The sequence below is a fragment of the Neodiprion pinetum genome, chromosome 6, assembly GCF_021155775.2.
Source record: "Neodiprion pinetum isolate iyNeoPine1 chromosome 6, iyNeoPine1.2, whole genome shotgun sequence".
Classification (NCBI taxonomy): Eukaryota; Metazoa; Arthropoda; class Insecta; order Hymenoptera; family Diprionidae; genus Neodiprion; species Neodiprion pinetum.
In genome coordinates this window covers 16,587,855-16,615,352 of record NC_060237.1, presented here as the reverse complement: position 1 = coordinate 16,615,352, position 27,498 = coordinate 16,587,855, and the positions used below count along the sequence as shown (strand labels likewise).

The window sequence follows — 27,498 nt, the reverse complement described above, 5'->3', positions numbered from 1 at the left end:
AAAACGTCAAAACGCTATATTTGACAGTCCGCAATAAATAGGAACATTAGAGGGTTCAATTTTGGTCGAAATGTGTTCCTTTGTAAGACAAATTTTTTTCCCCTATTCCGCGCTGAAAATCTTCGGGAGCATTTTTGACATGTTTCTGCGGCTAGATCCTTTGAGTGGTGGGGGTAGCCGCATTATTCTCCAAATTTTTTTTGCCACTACTGGCCACTACGCGGCGCTGTAAGTTATTCATAGACATACCGGGACAATCTCTTGAAACTATACATACAATGCGCATGCGCCAAATAATTCAATTTCATTGGTCGGTGAAATCGCCCCGCGGCGATGTTTTCGTCTGCTGAGCAGGGGGCCAACGTACACAAAATGAGACAAGACTCAAGAGCTGTAAATCTCTCGTGCATAATATCGTGGATTGAGGTTATGTTGTTGTTTATTTTTACGTAGCGTGAATTGTCTAAGAATACAGCAATACCGTGGTCGATATCGGAAAATATTCAACCGACGCAAATATCAAATGATACAGAAATTGGATGTTATTTATTGAAAGAAAAAATCTGAAATTCAATGTGAAATGTCATTAAAAAGTGGGAGTTTGGACAAGCAGAGGTAGGTGAGTAAAAACAATGTTTATTGTGAACAGATTCTTTATTTACATAAAATTAAAAATGCGTCATTAATGATTTACGTTTTGTGCATTTTATTGGATATTAGTTGTATCCAAAAATACCAAAAGATCCAGTCTGATAATAGTAGCTTCTAATATTTTCAGGTACAAAATAATTCATTGTCAAAGCGGGACTAAGTTTGTCAGGCATGGAAGCATGCAGGTAAATTTCTAATTACGTGATCTTTGACAATTACAATATTTCAACATGGATTCAATGATAAAATTCGTTTTTTGTTCAGCAGGCTCGAAGTTTAAACTTTGATTAACGCGAGGAAAATTATGCCTTACCTGATGGTCAAAACGTTTAGGTGGCAAGGATCCTGGTTTCTCAAGCGGTGCAATCATTATAACCATCGAACCTGGTTGTTCCGTCAGACATCAGGTGCCATAGTGAATTTCATCAGGCCATAGCCACCTTCTTAACATCAGTTGAGGCAAAATTGAAGAGCGGGATATACTACAGATGATAATGGCTGAATATCCCATCATTTTACTTTGATCGAGCCAATAGCGATAAGTTTGTTACTTAACCGTTGCCGCCAATTCGTTCTACCGAGGAATCATTCTGTGCACCATTGTAATTCAAGTATTATTATTGACCTGCATTGTTTTTCAAACTTTATGACATTTAATTTGGTATCTTATTTTGAAGCTTACTTTTACTCTCTTTGGCATTAAATTCAAATAAATAGTTTTTCAAGTCCTCAATTAGATTGTGAGGTTGAATTTTGCTAGGCAAACTGAATCAATCTAAATCTAGAATTGTTAAATAACTTCAGTTAAAAATGTCTTTAAATTTAATTTTAGTTGACGGTGTCATCTGGCTAGCTAGTTGCATTAAACTAAATCAAATGATTCGAGTGATTATATCAGGAATCAAAACGAAAAAAAAGGAGAAAGTAAAGGAGAAGCACAGAATGAAACGCTGGAAGAACTGAAAGGTCAGTTACAAACAACTGAATGCAATAACTGATGATGCAGATGTTGAACTTGAGATTACGAAAAGAGAAAATACATTACTGAAGCAATTGAACCAACAACTTAGAGAGTAAAATGAAATATAAAGGAACCAGAAAAAAGCAACAATGGGAACAAGTGAATTAGCAAACCTTTGCTGAAATAACTAATATTAATAAATATCAGCTGAAAAGATTATAGTAAAGAGATAGAAGAAATTATAGTAAAGAAGATCAATGATGATAAACCAACGGGCATCAACGAGAAAGTCGATCATTACTTGATAAAAGATAGATCTATACAAGCTAAAGAAATTTATACGAAGATTGAGAATGAAATTATTATAAGCTGTATGAATGAAAATAATGTCAATGCTACTGAAAAGTTATTAGAATCCAGTCGGTCAGCTAGTGCATGTAAAATACAAATTGATCAATTGATGGGAATGGATATTACTTTTATAACACAACACAGGTCAACTTTTATGTGTGCGTATAGCAAGCGCCATTAGAGAGCGAAGAATGAAACGCTGCCGTTTATTGCCAACCTCAAAATGATGAATCTACTTACAACAATCATTGCCAACATCTTACATACGATTAGTTTTATTCTCACTTCAATTAATGAAGCTACAGATTAAACTCATTGAATTTCAGTAATTTGAATAACACGTATCATGTACGCCACATGTACAGAAACCAAATAAATGGATTAGGCAGTTCAATCTTAGAGGTGACAATTGAAATATGTAAACATATAAAATAAAAGAAAAACAAAGATTTTGTGGTATATCAAAACTGCAAGATGTATGACGTGATTAATGACAGATCATGCAATAATTGTGGTAAATTTGGTCATAATGATCATAGGTGCAAAAATAATAGTGTTTGCCTCAGATGCTCAAGTCAGTCGAACAAATTCATGTCATAGTGTGGAGTTCAAATGCTTGCATTTATAGTGACACCAAGTACAAAACCAGTCAGGATGTAAACCATCCAGCTACTGCTATGAGTGTGTGTCAAATTATAAAATCCAAGGTTAAAAAGCTGATTGATACGATTGTTTATGTAATAAAACCTATATTATCGACATGGAGTAAGAAAGGGAAACAAGATCGTGCTAATGTAATTTAAAGAAGAACGGCAACTTCAATGAAGCTATCAACATCGATGGAATAAGAAAAGGAATGATACATGACGAAATATTGCTCTCTGATCTTGGAATCCTTAATAAAAATATAGATGATAAACACATTTTGATACTATGTATCAATATTAGAAGCCTACATGCTAATCATAATAACCTTGAAAATCTTGTTGAGACACTGCAGATCAAACCTTATACTGTTACGTGTGCGGTTTTTTTGAGGCATGTACCTATGAGAAAACCCCGTTATTGTGTAGTTCTTTTGCCTTAACCCCTGAAATAAAGGTAAATATGGATAATATAAAGGACTTCCTCTGATGGGCAAAAAGAAGGATCGGTCTTTCCGACCCAAAAACACCTTGAATCAATTAGTTGTATGGACTTAGGCGATTCCAAAGCCGTCTTGGTTCATAAACAAGCACCTCCCTCTTACGCTCACTCACGTAAGACAAGAGCTCACTGATATATGTATATACTAACCAAGAGCTGTTTCGCTCTTGCAACCGATTTCCTCGCAGGCTGGTCACACCATCTTTAATTTTAAACTGTGAAAGGCTATAAAATGATTGCATCGGCGACGACGACGAATATGTTTTGACAGGAAATGCCCCATAAATAAAATGAAAACATCATTGTTGTCGTCATCGATGCAATCATTTTATGGCCTTTCGCAGTTTCAAATTAAAGATAGTATGGCCAGCCTGCGAGAAATAGACGAAGAACTTGCGTGGTATCGAGTCAGCAGTGACCGAATGCGAACTTTGAAGATATTTTCTCATGTGTGTGAAGTTGGCCCAGCACTTTTGGAAAATAATGATTATAAAAATTGTGCTGAATTGTGCTAAGGGTGTGCTAACTTGTGCCGTCAATCCGCCTTTCCTAACTTCAAAGGATTCCCAAAAAATCACAAAAATCTGATAAGCCCAGCACTTTTGAGATAAAAAAAAAAAAATTGTGCCGGGTTGTGCTACATTTGTGCTAACTTGTGCCGTAGTTCATTTTTTCGAAAAGTCCATTATTCACACGGAAAGAAAAAAAAAAATTAGGTTGAGAGAAATGGTGCTGGGTTGTACCGCATTTGTGCCAACTTGTGCCGTGCTCTAGTTGCCAAACATTCAAGAAAAGTTGAGAAAGTCCAGAAAAATCATCGAGAAAATTGAAAAATTTACACACGGCTCGGATCTGTCGAGATTTTTGAATTTTTTCGATCGTGCTAGATTGTGCCATGTTTGTGCCAACTAGTGCCGTGCTCTATTTTCCCAAACATTCGAGAAAAGTTGAAAAAATCCAGAAAAATCATCGAGCAAATTGAAAAATTGACACACGGCTCGAATCTTTCGAGATTTTTGAATTTTTTTGACCGTGCTGGATTGTGCCATGCTTGTGCCAACTTGTGCCGTACTCTATTTTCCCAAACATTCGAGAAAAGTTGAGAAAATCCAGAAAAATCATCGAGCAAATTGCAAAATTTACACACGGCTCGGATCTTTCGAGATTTTTGAATTTTTTCGATTGTGTTAGATTGTGCCGTGTTTGTACCAACTTGTGCCGCCCTTTTTTAATGAGATTTAGTTTGATTCAATCAAAGATCAATTGATATGATCTGTTCCATTTGTATTTCATGAAAGGAAAGAATTTTGTTTAACGTGTTTTTCCAAACTCAGTTCTTTTAAAACTCTCATGTCATATACACGTAGTTGTCGAATAATTAAATTCATTTACAAACGTTATAGAGATATCGAATGGAGTTTTTTATTGCTGTAATTGACTCAAATCTACAGTGAGCACATTAAAAATTCAGAAACCATTAGAGAATTGATTCCAATTTCAAACAAATTATTCAAAAGTATTTATCGCATCAGAACTCAGAAACAATTCGAAATTGATTGGGCGCCAGATAATTCAAAATTAAAATAAATCCTCAATTCACCTATCATCCAGAAGAAACTAACCATGAGTCGAATGAAATTCTTTCCGGATAAAACCACGAAAAAGATCTGTGGTAACGTCTTTCAACAATTTCACAATAATTAGTGAACGCTACCCAGGAAATTTTAATTAATAGTCACGAAACTACCAAATATTTTCAACGGAATTCAAAATAAAGTAAAAGGAGGAAGCATGTTGAGAGTGAATATAAAAGGGATTTATTAGAAAAATAGTATCACTTGAAATTAAACGGGAGACGGAAGATTTGCATCTCGTTCAAAATTTACAACAATAACAAGTTTTGAACGATTCTGAGATTCAGGCCTGTAGAAGTTTGTATCCCTTTTGAATAAAATGTATACGGAATAAACTCCATTGGGGTCAGCATAAAGAACGTCACAATATCAGAAAATCTACCTTCGCACGTATGCAAAATATCGAACGCGCTCAACGACTAAATGAGAGAAGAAAACAAACAGTTAAATTTGGATTTTCGATACAGGGCACATTCGTAGAAGAATCACCTCTGAATAACTTATATCTACATTTGGCTTAATGAAAACGAATAAAAAATTAAGTTCATCAAGCTTTATTTCCAACCTTGTTTCATAACTTGAGCCCTCTGTAAACGTTATGCTTTTCGGAGTGTTGGTAATATTATAATTCATGATTGAGAGTTAGCAACATTGGTGTATGCGCAGGCGCAAAATATATATTACTGGAACATTCCGGAACGTGCGTCACTTCCTTTAGAGAGGTTAAAAATGTCTGTGTAACACCACATGCTGCTGAGAGCAAAAAGAAATCAAAAATAATAGAAAGCTTAAAACTAAAAATATATCCAAAGATATCTTGCGCATCCTTGCTCAGTGCGAAGCGTTATTTCATTAATCTATATTGTTATCCACTACTTATATCAGTGTACATGTATAAATACACTATTCTCAGTTGTTTTCTATATATTTCGTGTCCACTTATTCTCTACACAGCCCTCTCCGAATCCAACACGGAGGTTAGATTTTTAATGCATCAAAATTTTCAGGATCGTTAAAAATTATTTTACTCCATTCGTCATACTGATTCAAAGTTATCGTGTCTTAATATCACATATCTTGTCTGGATAACGCGGCTTACGCGTTGATCATACTTTCCTACCCGCTATATATGTGCCCCGAGGCGCTCGCCATCTAGCGCAGCGCTACTTCGTAGGCGAGATTTCGATTGACGCCACTAGGCGGCGTCTTTTTCCGCGGTTAAAGCTGTATGAGAAAGTGATTAGGTGTCGACGCGACTCGAAGTTTGTAGATACCGGTGTTGTATGTTGTTGGTTGGTAAAGTTCTTGGTTGGCAAGGTTGTAAGAAAAAAAAAGGTCGTTAAAAAAAAAAAAACGGTCGTCACACTTCATCTGATAAACCTCGTGATTTCAACAAATTCGTAGAATATTTTTTATTTCAGTCTATGGCTTGCCGATGAATATAGATTTCAATTCGTATTAGACTTAGCGAGAATGGCTCCTGTAAAGGAATTGTTCAAACAGCTCCTGAGTCCTGAATATAGACACGTCCTCAATGATGACGGAAGACCCGTTCCCCCTAAAGCTTATGTGTATACGGAAATCCGTAAATTATTAGGAGAAGCAATGTCACCGAAGTACATATACACTGTGATACTTCTGAACAGATACGGCATTCATGACGCACTACTTCAGTATCATAATTTACAACGGCCAATAAATATAACATCATCATCTATCGAAGATGATGAATCTTTCAATCGAACGACAAAAGAGACAGACATTAATTTTGTCATTGAAATACCGCTCAAAGTGTGGCACGATCTAGACTCTGAAAGAATCATATACAAGTCGATCGCTAAGGTCCAACGTAAGTATTCCATTTTGCGTCGTGGTAGATGGACAAACGCGGTATTTGAACTGGTGTTTAAAGAAACTAAACTACCTCTTCCCTTCATGTTTAAGCGGTGCACGGTTTCCGAAACGGGAATCTACGTTATGGTGTACGCTTACTGCCTACATTGTAAATGTACTTTGATAGGCATTATTGCTAATAAGCCTCCAAAAAATGCTGATGTTCAGATGGAATGCTGTGTATCAGGGTTCAATCCATCGATCGAACATGTTAAAAAACGCCCTCTGAACGGTGAAAAAGGAATCGAAGTGACAGAATCATTGGCGACTGGGTCGGCTACGATTTGGCGCAGAAATTATGCTAGGGATAACATGGATATATGTATGACGGCGAACCTCCGAACTTCTATCGGCCAGCGACGTTGCGAAAAGGAAGGCAGGAGATACGGGATAAATTTTTAAAAGTAAAAGGCGCGTGGGCAATCACATGTTTGACTAACATGAAATACATTGACTATGTGGGGCTATACATGCTATAGGTTACGATCCATTCTTTGTCCACTATTGGACCCCCACACAAATGGCGGTGTATATAGATAACCATGATGTTGTGTACATCGATGCCACCGGTTCATTGGTGAAGAAATTACTATTACCAAGTGGAGAACAAAGTCCACACATTTATCTTTACCAGGCACTGGTCGATACTAGGACGTATAAGGTGCCAGCCTTTCAAATGTTGAGCGCCGCCCAAAATGTAAATGTCATTCAGTATTGGCTTTTTGAATTTTTGAGAATTGGTGAAAAATAGAAATCCGGATTCCCTCTTTCATCAACAGTAGTATGCGACTTCGATACAGCTTTGCTCAATGCCATTGCAAAGGCATTTGGTCAAAGCTCAAGTCTCAAGACTTACTTGTCGACGTGCTATGCTTTACTTTCAAATAAATCTGGAATGAAGGTCCCTAAATGTTTCATACGGTTGGATATATGCCATTACATACATTTCTTGTCGCGGTGGAAATTTTTTTCAACACTGAAAAACCCGAAAGTTAAAAAGTTTTATCCTTTTGCCCTAGCATTGCTCACCAAACAAACAATCTTCGCTCGATTCGTGGAATTGGCGACAAGTATTGTCATTCTGTACCTTAGCGAAGACGTAGGAAAAGATAGCCTACGACAGGAGGTGCCAGCTGAATGTGCCCGCTGTATGATTACCGGGAAGATCAAAGGTCTCGATGATTCAGAAATCCCCAAAGAACTTCCCGACAACGACGATTGTATTGACGAGTGTGAAACAACATTAGACGATTGTAACGTTGTGACCTGGGCTCATGGTTTAATATATGAATGTCGCAATACGGTAGCATTGTCAAGCACAGGAGATCAGCTAAACCCATATTACGTCCCAGAAATATGCAAAAAATTAAAGACTCTACTATACTACTTCCCATTGTATACAGGCGTAATGATAGGAGTTTTTGGATACGGTAAAATAAATCTGAGCTCAGCACCTGTGGAATCCGAAATGAACGATGTGAAGCACATTATGTTGCGTAACGAATCTCGACCGATGAGGTGGACAAGTATGTCGCTACGCATTTGTTGTTGTTCGACGGTCGAGCAAAGCTAGCTGTTGCATTTCAGGATTGGGCAATTCAAGATGACTGCCCGAAGAAGGATGCATCTAGCTCCATCCAGAGTATAAGAGAATCTGCGACGAGTTCAACTCCAATTCGGTCTTCTCATAAATTTTAGAAATGGTTAAATGTTTTTTTTTCCATAGTATATCATTAGTAAATGCCATTGATAATATTTTTACGTTAAAATAATTATTATTATATTAAATAATAATACATTAAAAATCACTCAAGTTTAAATTTTATCACGTGATGTCAAAACGCCACGCCATTGGTTTGAGGTCACGATGTTGTTGCCGACTTCGCGGGCTCATATTCACCAAGTCTTTACACGTTCGAGGTGTCAATCAGAACACAATTTATTATTTTCTTGGCTCATAATCGTAGAAAATGGCAAATCGTCTCGAATCTGGTTTCGTGAAAGCCGATTCTTAGAATTTACCGAAAGTTGATATGTTTATGGTGTGTGAATATATCAGGAACGGTGATCAATTCAATGCTGCCGAAATTCGCCACGCAAAGGCTGCAATGTAAGTAACCATTATTCATGCAAAGCTTCATAATTTTAGTTGTATCTCATAGGAAAAAACTCTGTTGAACGAAAAAACTTAATATTCAACGATTCTATTCGGTCAAGCCGAGAAAAGTATGGCGATCAAGCTATAGGTTATGTCTGTCCCCAAAGGGATCGACATATTTGTAAAGTAAAATGCAGAGTGTGTACTGAGCACCGAGTGAGAAACCAAGGGTATTCTGTTACGCTAACTGTGAACGAAGAGGAAGAAAAAATTATGAATATGGAATGTCACGATTGCGCAGCAGCCAGTGGTAAGTAAGATAATGTATCTAAATACAAATAATCAGAAGTTCCTGATATATGTGCAAAAATCCATTAATGGAAAAAAATAACCCACAAGTGCGCAGCGAATGAAATGTTATCAATATTAAGATTTATGATTATTTTGTTGCTTCAAAGCACTGTAACAATCAACTTCTTGATGAAAAGTGCTATCGCTGCGTCAATATCATAAACCTCAATATTGATAGTTAATTGTGCAGTAAACCAAATGGTACGATCATATTCAGATTCACGATTTATTTATATATATTTGTTGATAATATGTATATTAATTGTATCGTATTTTTTTACAGGTGGTTGCAAACATGCTACTGCATTTTTGATGTGGATTTATCGTCGTTCAGAACACCCATCAGTCACAGAAATTGAATGCTACTGGCGTCGATCCGCTTTAGCATCCGTAGGCACGGCGAAAAAATTCATCGCGTGTTCCGAAATGACAGAAACTTCATCTGTTTTTAGACCAATGCCAGAGAATACGACGTTTTTCCAAGCTCTCGTTAAAGAGGCGGAAGAGAAACAGGTGGACAGTCAGCTTACAAGGCATAACTTCGAACTAAAAAATTGCAAAATTGTGTCACTGTCGATTCATCAACTTCTTATGAAATTTATCTAGAACGATGGAGAGTTGGTTGATGATTTTATTGCATTCCCAACAACAGAGATGTCACATGATTTGTGTGACGTCGCCGAAAAATTTACTCGTGCTCAGAGTGATACACTTCTTTGGCATGAACTTCGGTACGGGAGAGTTACAGCATCAAAGATATACGAAGCGACTGGTTGCAGAATAGAAGATGGTTCATTTATCCAACAAGTGACTGGAGCAGCAAAATTATTCGATACAGAACAAATGCAGCGAGGAAGACTATTAGAATCAGCGGTGTTACAAGAACCTTCCGAAAAAACAGGATTATTTTTCGAAATTGCTGTCTGCAGTTGGTGCCATCATTCCCAATGTTAGGCGCTTCACCTGATGCCATATGTGACGACTTCATTGTGGAAGTGAAATGCCCATCAACAGTAAAAACGTTTGACAAGTTTTTACCCCAAGGCAAAATGAATGACAAATGCAAAGCCCAAATGCATTTACAAATGTTTGCGACCGGTAAACATAAAGGCATTTTTTGTGTGGCAGATCCAAGTTTTGAAAATATGAAGAACATTACTCTTCTTTGGGAAACGTTCGATGAAGAATATATTAATGAGATAATCGATAAGGCAACAAAATTTTGGAAAGATTATATTTTCTCAAAAATGTTCAAAAACTTATGTAATTAAGAAAGTTATTATATTTCACTTTTCTTATAATATTCCGTCTACATCGATTTGTTCACAATATGTTCCGATTAAACAATAAATATTATCAACTACATGAAAGACTTTTTTACGCATTTGAATTCTATTCACGTTTTTATTATTGGCGGCTGTATATTTATGAGTGCTGCAGCGATTATTATGACATAATCGATTACAGACGTATAACTGTGCGGAAGACAAGCATGGGGTATGAGCATTTTATATTCCCTCAATCGCCGAATAACTCGTTCAATATGTATACGCAAGCTTGCAATACGTTTCGTTTCCAATACTTCTGTTTTTGTCAGCTTCACATTAGACGATACACTTGGGGGACGAATAAGTGTACACTTTTTTTTGTTCAGAAGAACTTGAATCTGTTTGAATCCACGATCAGCCATTACCCCACATTTTTCTGGTAATACTTCTAAAAAACCACATATTTCTGTGATAAGTGTATCGCTTATTCTTCCGCCATATCCTGCGGATATATAGTTGATAAATCCATCAGGTGTGGATGATATTAAATATTTCAATGTGTTGCATTTCTTATATTCCGACCAGGTTAATGCTTGATGAACGCTATTTGATGGTTATCCGATTTGTATTTCGAAACAGTCGATTATGGATTGGACGTGGCAGTAATTAGCGCGAAAAAGAATCGGTAGAGCTTTTTTAATACTATTTTTCGAAAGAAAATATATCAAAGGTTTCAGCATGTGAGCTAATTTTGGGACACAACTATTAAATACTTTACTTGCTTGACTTGTTGACATCCCAAATTGTTCGCCCAATCTTTTAAACGTGTCGTCCAACTTAATCTTCATTAAAGTTAATTTTATATCATCAGCGCGAATTTTTGTGTGAATATGCAGAAGATCTATAATCCAATTCCATTCTCTTGAAACACCAATGTAATTTTTTGGATCAGTACTTATGAAATAATTTGTGAGTAATGAAGCTGTAGCTTTCAATTCTTGTCGTTGATTTGAATCGATCTCTTTCTCTTCTGCGGAAAGTGGCTCCCAATCGCTTGATGTCCCGCGAGCGAATGAAGATACCATAGTCGAAACGGTATCTCCGTAGATATTTTGATTTGACCAGAAGCTTTTATCGGTGAATTCTTAGCATCTCGTGTGTTAATCTTCTGTGGTGAACATATTGCATCCGTAGTACTGGCTTTTATATTGCATGACATGTATTTACTGCGAAAATTGTATGAACGTGGCATATTAACTTGCACCCCTTTATTTTGAAAGGTTTTCTCAGCAGGTTTGCTCTTAATTTTAGCCTCTGATACCAGAGGTTGTATAAGAAGTTCCGGAGCGATACGAGCATCATCGATATCTAAGTGGAAAGGTTCCTGAATGTATGAAAAAAGTATACATTTCAATAGTATAGTTACTGCAATGCCAACATTGAAAGTATTAGTTACGGATTTACCTCCGTTGCTGTCTTGATATTGAGGGAAACATTTTCTTTACTGGCAGCTTCAGCGAACGACGAAGAACTTGGCGTGGCAAGAAGATCGGTTACATCTGCTTTACGTCTCCTTTTCTCAGATGTCGGGCGAGGATGAAAACATCTTTTACGACCTGACTGGCAATCGAAAATATGTGGCACAGCATTTTTTTTCATTTTTATAGGGCCACCCATTGAAGCAAAGCAAACATAATTTTCCATGTCCTCTTTTAACTGAAAAACAATTTATAGGTTAGGTGTATCGAAACTGCTCGCGAGAATGAGATTTGAAAAATTAAATTGAAATTTGAAAAATTACATTGAAATGATCTTGACAGCAAAAATAATTTGAATTTGTTGGTTTATCAGGACGACGTGCCATCGCGAACCATACCTCTCGCCTTTTTTCGTCTCATGGAACTACGACGAATATTTTACTTGGTGCACTTTTTGTAGTATTTTTACACAAGGGCACATAACACCATCGGTAACTCGTAGTACACGCCATATCAGTTTATTTGCGTTAAAATATTACGACAAACAGTTTTCACGTATAATTTCCGTGCTTTATGGCTATTCAGCACGTTCGGGAACAACATCGTGACGTCACTATTAGGCTCGGGAAAGATCGGCCTTTTCCGGCGCATTTGAATAATAGTTCATGCGTGCGAATTTTACAATAGCTATAATTTTGCAAAAAATCAATATTTTTTTTTGCAAAAAAAATTCAACTGAGAATCTTATATGTTCTCTATCCACTGGTCACACTCACAAAAAATGTGAGAAGACCGAATTTCCCTTGATGACTACAAAGAGCTGGTGAATAAGGTGTCGGCGGAGACTACAGCAGATACGAATGACAACTGCACATCATACACCAGCACAACTCTTGACATGAACGCGGCCACAATCGGACAAAAAATAAGCCATGACTCTTCTCTCCTCGTTGATGAAAACCATGAATTGAATATCGAACACAACTGGAAGGATAAAAATCAATCACGTGGGGTAAAGCGAAAAACGTACCTAGATGCATGTCCAGAATTCGAACTAACCAGCTTTTCAAAGAGAAGTCGTCTTGGCCTGGCTAATCTGGAAAACGGCAATATCTGCTCGTCGATAAAGCAGAAAGAAAATAGACTTATTGTCAAAAATACTTGCTGCTTTGACAGCATAAAATCTATACTGGCTGGAGCATGCGTAAACGAAACGTTTCACACAGAAATATCAAAATCCAAATCCGAGTTCATGCGTTTTTTACGAAATTTTCTGAAAGATGGTTCCAGTGCCAAAATTTACCAAGAAAGAGCTCTGCAACTGAGTAAAGTGCAACAATTTGAAGATACGCTTAAAGAAAACGTGTTAACTGTTGATTGTTATTCAAGCATTGGTAACGTAGCGCAGTACATGTTAGTAGATGATCCCAGCTACACGGAAATAAAAATATGCCACATTTGTTCTAACAAAACAATAAGGAAATCTATTATTGTGCCTTTAAATGTGGATATAATCTGAATCATGGTTTGTGCAGGCTGGGCGATGCGATGGTAAACGGTATGCCGAATCACAAATCAGTGTGCTGTAACGAGGAGAAAGAAATAATTTTGACGTACGGATCGCAAATTGTAGTGGAATGTGATCCCACCGAGCTTGGTCTAAAAAAGAAATGCAACCTTGCTGACTTTCAAAAATGTATACAACTGAAGGGGAAGTCATTTCTGCTAGCCGGAGTGGTTGTACGTTATGGAGGACAGGGTAGAAGATCCGGGCATTACGTAGGATATTCATTTCAGGGAACGAAATGGCTTGAATTTGACGATACAAAACGTAAAATTGCGTCAAAATCTGAGTCATTTCCAGTTGACCCATTCCTAATTGTTTACACTTCAGCCTAATGCAACTCGTGCTCATACATTTCTTTGGCGGCCTTTAAAGATTTTACAGACAGTACTTCAGCGTAGTTGCGTAGCAGCGTAGATGGTCATGTTCGAAAATAAGAACGATAACTGATCGGTCAGTTGAGCATTGTAAAGAGTTGAGGAGTGCACATGAAATGTGATCTCTGACCGATGGAAAAAATGAGTAGGAAGTGTCAATAAATTTTCATGCAAGTGGAAATTAAATCTAAAACTTTTCATATTTCCTTTTATATGGCCATGGTTGTAGTATACGGCAGGCGATACGTGACCAATATTTTTCTATTCATATTTCGATTTTTAGTTTTTATATCTCATTCTGTTGACAAGTAATCTCCGCTACGAATAATTACCGGTATTACACTTGGATTTTTTTTCAATAATAAATACGTAAAATGAAGCAACCGAAATTCCGAATAAATAATTATTATTATTACTGGTAGGTACTATTTTACTACTTACATTAGGTTATTCGTGTCAAAGCGATATAGTGATATTTAAAATATTTTTAACAAACAAGTTGTGCAATCCTAAATAAGCAACAAGTATTAAATATTCGTATACACTAATGGTTGTATAAAAAAGCCTCGGGATTTTATAATGTGGCAGATTGTCTCATGTGTATAATATCATGTATCGGCATATCATTAGACAGCATCTCCAGAGATAACATGAGACAAATTGAAATACAACGGGTCAGTAAAAACTTTGTCGAAATGAAAAAAAAAAAAATACAAAAAAAAAAATTCCCAAAAATCCCCAAAAATAATTAACAAAAAAAAAAACGAAAAAAAAATAAAAAAAAATACAAAAAAAAAACAAGACGGAAAAGACAGCGCTTTTTTGTGGTACTTTTGAACACCGCATAGCCGTTTTGAATTATGCTATAAATTCGAAGTTAATACACAAAAAAAATGAACTGAATTTTTTTGCTATCCTATAATTGAGAAACCTACCTAATGTTACTGTTTTGGACTCGCCGGAAAAAAATCTTTTCTTTGGAAGAAGAAAAAAGTGTTAATTGTGTCAAAAAAATTGAAAGATGATTTTTTTCCGCTAGAAGAGAACGTTCAAATTAAAAGACAACGAATTGCGATGATAAATATAGCACCCATGGTTTCCACGGTGAAGCAAGCCATGTAATGGAGATATTCTGCCACTTCAGCCAGCCATTCGCAAAATGCCTTCGTCCTCAAATTTTCGGAGAATCGGATCGCATACATACAGCAATCTACCCGAGTTTGACAAACCGAGTTGATTCAACATTTCCAGGAGAGGACAAATCACAATTTCTTTTTTCTTATACCTACTTTTCATCACGCAGGCGATAGAAAAGTATTGGTTTCATGTCGAAAACTACTTTCTCCAGTTCATGAATTTTCGATTTTTGGACCCTTTAGCTGACATCACACATGATTCTGAACATAGTTACATACGTTGGTCTGTCTGTCTGTCTATGTCTTTGTCTGTCGGTTTGTCATAAATACAATTAGGCTTAGTGTTTTGGAGAACAGCTGGACGGAAAAATTTTAAATTATAAAGGATTATAGCTTGTGTTTTGACAGCGAAAAATTATTTTCAATCAAAATCGACTAACTGGTTGGGCGGTAAAGAAAATGAATAGTAATGAAAAATCTAGGAAAACCTGGTTGACTAAATTTTCGTTTTAGAAATTAAATCAAAATTTTTTGTCAGGGGCATCAAGCGGATCCCCGCCGTTCAAAGGTTCTAGCAATTTCCAGTATATCATTGCAAAATCCATTCTGTACAACAACGAACATCTTCGAATTTTTTTAGAATTCTTTGAAAAATGGAGCACGGCACAAGTTAGCTCAAACATTAGCACAATCTAGCACAATCGAAAAAATTCAAAAATCTCGAAAGATCCGAGCCGTGTGTCAATTTTTCAATTTTCTCGATGATTTTTCTGGATTTTCTCAACTTTTCTCGAATGTTTGGGAAAATAGAGCACGGCACGAGTTGACACAAACATGGCACAATCTAGCACGATCGAAAAAATTCAAAAATCTCGACAGATCCGAGCCGTGTGTAAATTTTTCAATTTTCTCGATGATTTTTCTGGACTTTCTCAACTTTTCTTGAATGTTTGGCAACTAGAGCACGGCACAAGTTGGCACAAATGCGGTACAACCCAGCACCATTTCTCTCAACCTAATTTTTTTTTTTCTTTCCGTGTGAATAATGGACTTTTCGAAAAAATGAACTACGGCACAAGTTAGCACAAATGTAGCACAACCCGGCACAATTTTTTTTTTTTTATCTCAAAAGTGCTGGGCTTATCAGATTTTTGTGATTTTTTGGGAATCCTTTGAAGTTAGGAAAAGCGGATTGACGGCACAAGTTAGCACACCTTTAGCACAAGTCAGCACAATTTTTATAATCATTATTTTCCAAAAGTGCTGGGCCAACTCCACACGCATTATTTTTTCGGTATATAACGCATTATACGGCACAGTGGTGTAGTGTAATTTACAAAAGAAATAACTATTCATACATACTTAAATAAAGCTCTAGAGGTTTCTTATAGTGCGAAAACTAGTGTTGTAAGGCTGAAACCAATTTTCATTCTCGTTGCATAATGATGATATAGTGTCAATTATAGAGTAACATTTGCTGTTCAAGTTATGTAGAAATAATAATTATTGTGCCGTACAGTTTTTCTTGCAGCAAAAAACAAAACCTAGATAGCAATTCGGGATAGTCAATTGTTACATTGTTAATAATTTTATAAGTAAAAATTAGAAATAAATTAATTCTATGCATTGCTAAACAAACTGAGGGTATCAAATGAATTGAAGAAATATTGAAGTAAATAGTCAATTGTTACATTGTTAATAATTTTTTAAGTCAAAATTAGAAATAGATCAATTCTATGCATTGCTAAACAAACTGAAGGTATTAGAAGAATTGAAGAAATATTGAAGCAATCGTGATCAGTAAAATGCCTTGGATTGCTGGTCTTAAAAGTTATAAAATGCAAAAAAAAGTGAGTTAAATTTTCTAGTTTGTAAATATTTGTATATGTATGAGGTTTCCAAACAGTAGAACAGTAAGTCAACATTCTTTACATAAATGAATAACAATGTGTTATAAAAGTTTGTACATCACTAAAACCTTTGGAAAAACGTTTAATACAGTTCATTTGTTTTGTAATTTTTGAAACAATATAATCAATATGTTTGTCAAAATTTAAATTACAAGATTAAGGAAAGAATTACCCAATTTGTATCAACTAAACTCAGATTGTAGAATACGACTAACAAAAGTGATACCAAAACATTTGTTCATATTTTGCTTATTAAATTATTTTCATTAAACCAACTGTGGCATTTGAATTTTTTTGGAATAATATTTTATCATTGATATTCAATATTGTAAACATTTTCGCATCGGCAGTAAAAATTAAGTACCAAACAAAGGGCCTAGCCGGGGTTGCACATGAAATATTCCCCTGAACCGATGTGGATTCACTATACGCCACATTTTAGAGCCACCTCAAAAACCTGGTTCGCGCAAGTTTAAAACCTTTATCTATATTAGTACGCTGGAAACTCAGAATAACGTGGATTTCCGTTTTTTCGCGATTACTACGCCATTTTTACTGCAAAAAATATGAAAAAAATTGGAGATCTGGCGGATATCGATGTACATACTTGAGAATTATTTCGAATATTTTCGGACCAAATTCGAGCTGTGAAAAATCTTTTGAGGTTTAAATTTTCGAGCTCTTATTAAGTTTGAAGAGTGACTAGCTTCTTTTTTTTACAGTATGTTCATTGCGTTATTTTTGATTTTATGTAATTTTTTCAGATTTTTCTGAAAGGTGCGCCATTGTTAAAAAAATCAAAAACCAATTTTTCAATGGTTTTTTGGGAGAAAAGCAACTCAATGTCAACTCAATCATCTGGGGGACACATTTCCGTGATCTAATAATTCTTTGACATAGTTAAAAATATTCCCTTATTTACTAAATGAACGAACAAATTTATTTTTGGTTTTATAATGTTTTAGCTTTAATAATTTTTCATCTGTTTGAGAAGTATATTAAACAGATTTGAAATTACATAATGTAAAAAATGTGTACAATATAATGTATTCAGTCTTCATCACTATCATCATTGATAGCAGGATTGACTTGCTCGGTTTCGAAAATTCTACTTAATACCTCTGCAGGCCTTATAATTTTCCAAAGAATCATTAGATCACGGGAATGTGTCCCCCCCGATGATTGAGTTGACATTGAGTTGCTTTTCTCCCAAAAAACCATTGAAAAATTGGTTTTTGATTTTTTTAACAATGGCGCACCTTTCAGAAAAATCTGAAAAAATTACATAAAATCAAAAATAACGCAATGAACATACTGTAAAAAAAAGAAGCTAGTCACTCTTCAAACTTAATAAGAGCTCGAAAATTTAAACCTCAAAAGATTTTTCACAGCTCGAATTTGGTCCGAAAATATTCGAAATAATTCTCAAGTATGTACATCGATATCCGCCAGATCTCCAATTTTTTTCATATTTTTTACAGTAAAAATAGCATAGTAATCGTGAAAAAACGGAAATCCACGTTATTCCGAGTTTCCAGCGTACTAATATAGATAAAGGTTTTAAACTTGCGCGAACCAGGTTTTTGAGGTAGCTCTAAAATGTGGCGTATAGTAAATCCACATCGGTTCAGGGGCATATTTCCTATGTAACCCCGGCTAGGCCCTTTAATCTAATTCATTTTTTTAGTACTTCCCGCTCGGTAATTACTGGTGCTGGTAACAATCGATTTTCGAAAGGCCGAATATTTAATCAATTTCCGAATATCGGTTTGAAAGTCAAAAATCGCTAAATCGAAATTGGTTTTTTTATCGAAAACCGAATAGTTCGATTTTCGGTTTTCGATACTGATTAATTTATGTGTTATGTACATTATTTTAAGCATGTCTGCTTATCCAGTTGCTCTGTCAGGCAACCTTCATCACCTTGGTAACAAAGAAAGTATCACCCAAAAGGTAGATTTCCAGCAGAACATCGGTTTTTCAATATCGGTTTTCAACGAATCAGGTAATTTCGCCAACGGATAGACGGAATCATTCAAAATTTAGTAGTCTCTTTCTGTTGTTACATTAAATAAAAACTATCCTTATCCAGTTTAATCAGAATTTTTGCTATTGACAATTTCAACTATCGGCCTATATTTCGAAATATAATCAAAGCACGGCTTGATTTAAAAAAATACTTGTTCTTGTAACTTCTTGCACGTAGAGAAGTTCCTCTAATCTCGGATTTCACTCGTATCTCTTCACCACGCGTACACCCATTTTATAGAATACTCCATAAAACCAAATCAGTCACGATCCTCGAGTCCGACTCAGAAACGGAAGGTACTGACGATGAGTTGAGGCCTTCATGCCGAGTCTGATTGTTAGGAGTAGACTTGGAGGACGTTTCAAATTCATTTCAGAATGACTAAACAATTAAACGCTAAAATAGTAATTTATTAAAGAACTTCTCTTACGGCAGTAAAGCATCGAGGCATGTATACAAGGTACTATACAAGGTGTTTCAGAATTTACGACGAATTCTATACGGGGATGAATCGTAGTTGAAATTAGGATCAAAAGTTCCTTAGCCATTTTTTTGACTTATTTGTTTCAGATTTTGAATTTTCTTAAATTATTGGTCAATTTCACCAAGAAATATTCCTTTGTAAAGTTACTCGAAACTAGATAAATTGTTTGGTAAGAGGTTCTTATTAAGAAGAAATAAATTAAAACTAACACTAAAGAATATGGCTGAAGAACTTTTAAGCCCAATTTTGATAAGGATTGAGTGTGTAAAATATTTGTCACGAATTCTGAAACATCGTGTATTATAAGAAGAATGTGAAATTGAAGTAAGTTTAATCACCATTGCAGGAATAATGTGTGATTAAATGGCTAATTTAATTAAAAATAATTTGTCACTATATACTCTGCTCCTATTTACACTCCGCTTACCTTCGCTTCAATATAAGACCGTGAACGTTTTCAAAATGCAGTCACATGAAGATGTGGAACTTTTATATTTCATATGTTTATTACATAATAAACAGACTACTTCTATCCCATCATCAGTTTTTTCGAACTATTCCCTCACGATACTCGGCATATTCGCTAATCGATACGTAGACTAAACGACTGACAGTAAACTCGGAGCGAAACTGATACTGGAAACTGGAATTTCCAAAAATGGAAAATTCGAAAATCCGGAAATCGAACTATTTGACTTTTCTGTCAAAATTGATTTTGACTCAGCGGTTTTCAACCTTTAAACCGATACTCGAAAATCGATTCTAGTCGAAATTTCGGTTGTGGAAAAACGTCGATTTAGAATGCCAGCCCTAATAATTAAGATTTTCTCATACCTGTACAAATTTTTTGATTCGACCTTTTAAACCAATCAAAATATAAAAAAGAAAATCTACGACAGTGTCACTGCCAAATATTAGAAACATATTACACCATCACGAACAATTTTCACATAACTGTATCGTCGAGTTATTGAAGATTATACATTTCTGAAAATTCTTAAATGTTGATTTCAGAGGTAATTTGTGCGTTATAGAGTGGAAAAAGTCGGACAGATTGAAGAATACGATACGTAGCACTTTCGATGCACCAATTCAAGCAGCTTCGTATATCGGAGCACTAAACTCTGACGAAAACTATAAATTTCAGGTGAATAGTTACGCAACCAATAGTAGGCTATTTAAATACGGACAAAACTTTTTGAATCCCGCTTGGGAAATAATTGTGAATTTTTACAGGTCCAGAATGGTCTAATTGTTATAGGGTACACAAGTGGTGAACCAGCTTCAGTATATGAGATGAATTCTCAGATATTGAATATGTATTGGAAACAGTGGCTAAGACGACTACAGCAGTACTACGTAGTAGAAGATTTAAAAGCCAAACAGCACTTACTTGTGCCTGAAGACCAGTGAAAACTATAAGATGACGGAAAACTCGTGTACAATTACACAATTTTCTTTCTTTAGCATGAAGTGTTACTATTTTTTTCTTGGATATTTTTTTTATTAACAGAAATAATATGTCTGCATATAAATTCCATTTCTCTACTTTTCCAGTTATTTCCAAGAAGTCTCTCTCTTTTGTTTTAAACTACTGATATCAATTGTCACCGACTGTTTAACCTTTCAACATTAGTATCCGAAAATAATGACAACTTCCCGTCAGGTTCTTTGAAGTATTCTTGCAATAACACTGATGGAAATGTCATTGACGAAACTACAGGAAATGGTTGGGATTTCGGAAATAAATGTAAAGTTATCGAGTGAGAATGTTTTATTTGTTTCTGAATAGGTAGCTGCCATTGTTTTCTATGTACTGTAACGTAGCATTTCGAATGTGCGTTACAAGTAGGTTGTTGAGCCTTAGACAGAACCAAAAATTATTATTTTCATGAAATTGAGTACGATAAATTACGGTGTTACGTCCAGCATATCACTTCTCTCTATTTTTCCTACTCGCTAACTCTACCACAGTTCTTACATTAATCTCATGGTCTCTGTCCTGTCCTCTTATCTCTACGTAGTCTCACGCTATTCACTATCGCGCTTACTCATCAAATTCCATTCCCTACTCCTAGCATTGTCACACCTTTTCTGCACCCGTACGTTTCACGTCTCGAGGAACACTCCTATTCTAACTCTCAACAACGTCACATCTAGACTTCTTACACAGCTTCATACAGCACACTTCGTTTTTACCGCCATCTGAGCTTCCTCGAAATAAATATATAAGTAATATCTCAAACAAACCCTACGTTATTCAATCCTCATCCTGATTTCCGGTTGTTCTGGAACTTAAAAGCGAAGCCAACCAGTTTACTCTTACCGCTCAGGAGTAACTGTACTCACGGACGTAACAACGGAAAGAGATCCAAAACGGGAGTCACGCATCCGAAATTCCGTGAAGGGATAATTTACGCGATATCGAATAAGATTTATTTAAGGTTTTTTGTTTCTTAATGTTCTTCGAGTTTCGAGGGCATCAAAGGAGGAGTTGGTGATCATTTCGAAGAAATTACAGAGTAGCGAAATGGCGCTAATTTGGAAAAAACGATGCCGAGGCTGCGAAGGGGGAGCCAGCACAAATTCCCGCAGCGAGGGAGTCCAAGGCGGATAGTCTAGTCGATAAGCTTAAAATGGTCTAAAATAGAGATACTGCTCTTAAAATTATGTGCGATAGCTCATTGGATTCGGAATGACGCCTAGACAAATGTGCTAAAAAAGTTTATCAGCACATAAAAAATTGCGAAAGTTATAAACAATTAAAGATGAAAAAAAAGGCATTTCGTTTTTCGCCGTTATCTCATAGACCATTCATATTTCTGAAATTTTAAAAAAAGATTTTTAAAGAGAAGGAAAACAGCATAAATTCATTGAAAAATGACATTATTTATAAATAAACAACTGCAACGTTAATATATTTTATTATTCAACAGAATTGCCTTGAAGGTCTATAACCGTATCTGCATTATTTGAAAAGTGAGAAATCATAAAAGTTCCAAAAACATCGAAAAAAACATCAGTTTTTATAAACAAATGCGCATAACAACAGATTAACAAAAACTACAAATTTTTTTGATAACTTACTTAAAAGATATTTAATTCTTTATATATATTATAATAAGATATATAATTCTTTATAAAATCGACCGAGATGTTCATTTTCGTATCTGTGATAGTTTAAAAGTTATATTAGTTTTTCAGTAGACAAATGAAGCAGCCGCTGCAACTTTTATAGCACTTGTTTTTCACAATTACAATAAAAAATTGAACAAAATTTTTTTCTATACTTTGTTATATATGTGTTACGCCCCGACGTACCGCCTTGGCGTACCTTTTTCAAAATTCCATTTCATTTCATTTCTTTAATTTCTTCAATGCACAGATATTATTTCATCAAAATCTCATATTCTAATAACGGCGAGTTCCACCCCTCTTGGCAAAAGTCACGTAGAGACCAACAATGATCCCTAGTATAAGGTTCAAAATTGTTTCTTATATCTGGTACCAAGAGCTGAGATAGGAGACTGCTGAAATAGCATCAGTAGCGCTCAGCCTGGAAATATCCCTCTTTTTAAGTTAAAACTATAACCAATAACTAGGATAAACCACTACCTTTGGAACCACCAAATTAAAATAGATTACTTATTAGGATGTATGAATGAACGTGTGAACATTGTATGTAAATATCTCTTGTTCATATTTTCAATGTGTTACCGACGAGATTGAGAATCGTCGGAACACCGTCGAAGAGCGTGAAGTAACGGTGACCATGTGGATTTGGGCACCAGGAGGTCGCCCTCGAAACTCATTGGCTAATTACCGTTGTAACTAATTACAACTGCAGCTCCTTGGACCCTCAGGCCCAAGAAGCCGCGTCTTTCGTCTGTCAAGTCGCGATGTGCGTGGACGTCAACCCGTATTAGCCCTTCTTGAGCTGTAGTAGTGTGCGGAAAATCTTAGTTGTGACCGGCCTAAAGTCTCGCGCTAATTCGTCAAATTCGAGCATTCAGTTATTCTGTTAGCTGCAAAAGACTCACTTTCTTCTACGTTTTCATCTTTTCTGTGCTTTATTAAATCTCATCATTTCGAGAATAGACATTTTTATGCCATTCCATTTTCCGTAATTAAATTGAGTTCGGCCCTGATTCAACCAAATCAGGTAATTTTAAGTGCTTATAATAATAACTATATTATCATTTTTAATAAGTAATCTTTGGAATCATTTTTAACATATATCAAAATCAACAATTGACGCTTCGAACCATAGCTTTCGGTAGTAAAGTCTCATTCTAAAACCACAAAGACTAAGTGCCTGACGTTCAACATCGTTCGATTCATCAACTCTTCCGAACTTGAGGTGAGGCCCTGGTCCAGAATTCTACTGACGCGGACCGACACGATCCGACGGCTCTCAATCTCGTCGACTGATTCACCTAAAGATAAGTCAATTCGAGTGTTAATCTTCGACATTGAGCGAATTCTTGCTTCACCTTTATGATCAAAATTTACTTCTGTAATATTCATTTAAAAGCAAGTCTAGAATTAGTGGCTAGCTTCACTACCCCCAATTAAATCATACTTATTGTTTCCAAGATTTAACAAACAAGAACTAACAACAGGAAATATAATTTATTTAAGATTATCTAAAAAGAGAGATACAATACAATAATCACGACCAGCTAGTTATAACCATCGTTCAGAGTAGATGTTCCTGGTACCAAATAATAATATCCTTTAAAACAGAATAACACATAATTTGCCAAAACCCGCAAACGGTCAAATTTAGTGATTCTGCAGCTTCTCTGCATTTGAATATAAATTCGTCCGTCAGCGTGGATCATTATATAAACTTAAACACTTTATAAATAGTTACTTTCGCTTTTACGTCATTATCACAATTCAGTGTTATCAGACATTTCAATCACCAAATCGTACAGAATATACTTTATCTTATACCAGTCAAATCATATTAAACCATTTATTTTGAACGACCTTTTTCCCATTTTCATTATTATAAAATTGCCTCAACAATTTAAACAAACCTCACAGACCTGTACAGGACTATAGCAACACGATCCTAAAAATTACCGGCTTATCGAAAGGTAGGTCTTTTCTTAGTTTTAATTTTTCTTCATTGTCGTTACGTGGGAGCTTGATTATTCAATTAATCATTAACTACCACCGCTCAGTATACACTCTCACCCCCACGTAACATATGGTTGTTTTTTTAATTTTTAGAAGTTTGAGAAAAAAAATATAACAAAGTTAAAAATTTGTTTGTATCAAATTTAAAAGTTAATAAACAATGGAATTGTTGATAAAAAAATTTTTTTTTTTGTTACTTTATAGAAGACTGTCAATTATGATTTTTAGATGAAAAATAATTTCCCAACTAATTATTTAAACAATAGAAATATAAATAAAACGATTATAAACAAATAAAAATTGTTGTTAGGGGAAAATTTTTTTTTCAAAAATCATAACATTTATAATATAATAAAGTTGTGAAAAAAAATTTTGTAAAAATATTCAAATAATCAATCTGTTTGTAAAAAATTTATGAACAAATGACGGAAAAAATTTTTTTGCAAATCAATTAATATCTTGTATTGATAAAAAAAAATGATAATATTATGATTAGAAGAAAAAAAATTTTTTTCAACAGCATTACTTGGATTTTTCAGTTTTTGTTCGAGTACAAAAATTATTAAACACAAAGTATGAATATTTCTTCAACTTTTATGGCGTGATATTGTTGAGTATGTATATAAAAAAGGTTCCACGAAGCGAAATAAACTTCTCGCAAAAATTAAGGGAACAACAAAATTTTCGCAATTTTTTGGTGATTTTCAACAGGCTGTATTTCAGTGAAAAATGGTCGTGCAAGAAATAAAAAAACAAAGCTTTTGAAGCTTGAAGACTCTAGTTTTTGAATTTTTTGGTTAAAAATTTTTCGAAGCACTATTAGCCATGCAATCTTTGGATAAAGCACGAAGAAAAAATTTTCAAAATTTTTCACATTTTTTCTTTCGCTCTACGGGCATGGAAAAATTTTTCCGAGCTAAACCAATGCATAGGTCGCATAGCCTGTTTATTCAGCTTCAAGATGCTTTTTTTTAAACCTCGATACGACCATTTGTCTTCGAGATATCGAATTTTGAATGCCAAAGGATCCTTTTTCACTCAACTGCCGATATCTCTGGAACTACTGGTCGCACAGCGAGCCGAAGGGCAGTTTCTTTTTCTGCAGAAAATTTCCTACAAAAATCTGTCAAGGTTGATGTCAGAAAAAATTTTTTTCCATCTGTAGCGTTAACGTGAAAAAAGAGCAAAAAAATGCCATTTTGCCTTTTTTTGGATAATTGACTGTATCTTCGTCAGTATTGGGGGGAAAGCTTAGGTTAGAAGAAAATTTTACAGCCTAATGTACCCCAAAGGTCCCCCTGAATCGGTAGATCGATCGGTTCAGCGGTTTTCCTGGACCGATTGATTGAAATTTTTAAAAAATCAAGGGAACAAGGTTTTTGTTTCTTATGGAACCTTGTTCTCTTAATTTTGTCAAAATTTCAATCAATCGGTCCAGGAAAACCGCTGAACCGATCGATCTACCGATTTAGGGGGACCTTTGGGGTACATTAGGCTGTAAAATTTTCTTCTAACCTAAGCTTTCCCCCTAATATTGACGAAGATACAGTCGATTATCCGAAAACTCTTCAAGAAACAAAAACCTTGTTCCCTTAATTTTTTCAAAATTTTAATCAATCGGTCCAGGAAAACCGCTGAACCGATCGATCTACCGATTCAGGGGGACCTTTGGGGTACATTAGGCTGTAAAATTTTCTTCTAACCTAAGCTTTCCCCCCAATACTGACGAAGATACAGTCAATTATCCAAAAAAAGGCAAAATGGCATTTTTTTGCTCTTTTTTCACGTTAACGCTACAGATGGAAAAAAATTTTTTTTGACATCAACCTTGACAGATTTTTGTAGGAAATTTTCTGCAGAAAAAGAAACTGCCCTTCGGCTCGCTGTGCGACCAGTAGTTCCAGAGATATCGGCAGTTGAGTGAAAAAGGATCCTTTGGCATTCAAAATTCGATATCTCGAAGACAAATGGTCGTATCGAGGTTCAAAAAAAAGCATCTTGAAGCTGAATAAACAGGCTATGCGACCTATGCATTGGTTTAGCTCGGAAAAATTTTTCCATGCCCGTAGAGCGAAAGAAAAAATGTGAAAAATTTTGAAAATTTTTTCTTCGTGCTTTATCCAAAGATTGCATGGCTAATAGTGCTTCGAAAAATTTTTAACCAAAAAATTCAAAAACTAGAGTCTTCAAGCTTCAAAAGCTTTGTTTTTTTATTTCTTGCACGACCATTTTTCACTGAAATACAGCCTGTTGAAGATCACCAAAAAATTGCGAAAATTTTGTTGTTCCCTTAATTTTTGCGAGAAGTATATTTTTACGACAATTATTCAAACATTTTTTTTCATTTACGATGACGACGGAAGTTCGAGAAAATTTTGTTACTTAACAATCGTTTAACTTGTTGAAAAATGAACTTCAAGTAAAATTTCCAACGGGGATAAATTTTTTGAAGTGTTCAAAATACACCACAATTTTTTCAAATTTTTAAAAAATATTCAATAACTTAAAAAAACTAATCAATGTGTCGTACTCTCTTTTGACGCTGCGCGCGCGACCTAAAAACGAAGCGCGGAGACCCATTTTCAGCGTTAAATTAAAATTATAAATGCTGGAGATAGAGTTCCGGGAGCCAGGAGTTTTTTATTGAAAATTTCCTCCTCTATAAGAACCTTTTTTTAAAATTTCAGAAATATGAATAGTTTATGAGGTATTGGCGAAAAATGAAATGCCTTTTTTTCAATTGTTTATAACTTTTGCAATTTCTTATGTGCTGATAAACTTTTTTAGCACATTTGTCTAGGTGTCATTCCGAATCCAATGAGCTATGGCACATAATTTTAAGAGCAGTATCTCTATTTTAGACCATTTTGAGCTTATCGACTAGACTAGGAAGAAAATCGGCGGGCCGCAGCCTCTTCCGCCTTCACCTTGCACGCTGCTCGTCGCAAAATTCCGTGGTTTAACTAACGAAGAGGAAGCACTTCATCCTGCTGAGCACCGGATCGCCAAGGACTTGCGA

General features: G+C 35.3%; 1 protein-coding gene, 1 long non-coding RNA gene and 1 pseudogene across 5 annotated transcripts in view; 2 read left to right on the top strand and 1 right to left on the bottom strand.

Annotated features, from left to right (window-relative positions):
• LOC124221350 (mitochondrial genome maintenance exonuclease 1) overlaps positions 1–27,498 on the top strand; it is a 52,497-nt gene that overhangs the window by 6,776 nt on the left and 18,223 nt on the right. For 2 of the 3 annotated variants that reach the window (XM_046631273.1, XM_046631274.2), the window contains exons 4-5: positions 20,346–20,478; positions 20,568–21,095. The exons of the other annotated variant lie outside the window; for it this stretch is intronic. In XM_046631273.1, the coding sequence (XP_046487229.1) occupies positions 20,346–20,478; positions 20,568–20,744 (310 nt within the window). In that variant the 3' untranslated portion in view covers positions 20,745–21,095. Of the gene's footprint in view, positions 1–20,345; positions 20,479–20,567; positions 21,096–27,498 lie in introns of those variants that run through there. 3 annotated transcript variants of the gene reach the window in all.
• On the top strand, positions 644–5,668 carry LOC138191085 (uncharacterized). 2 transcript variants are annotated; one of them, XR_011177373.1, is made up of 3 exons: positions 644–836; positions 919–1,253; positions 1,484–5,668. It is a non-coding gene; the product is annotated as an uncharacterized lncRNA (long non-coding RNA). The 2 variants fall into 2 exon arrangements; XR_011177374.1 differs by having other exon boundaries at positions 916–1,253.
• On the bottom strand, positions 10,482–11,445 carry LOC138191122 (uncharacterized; annotated as a pseudogene).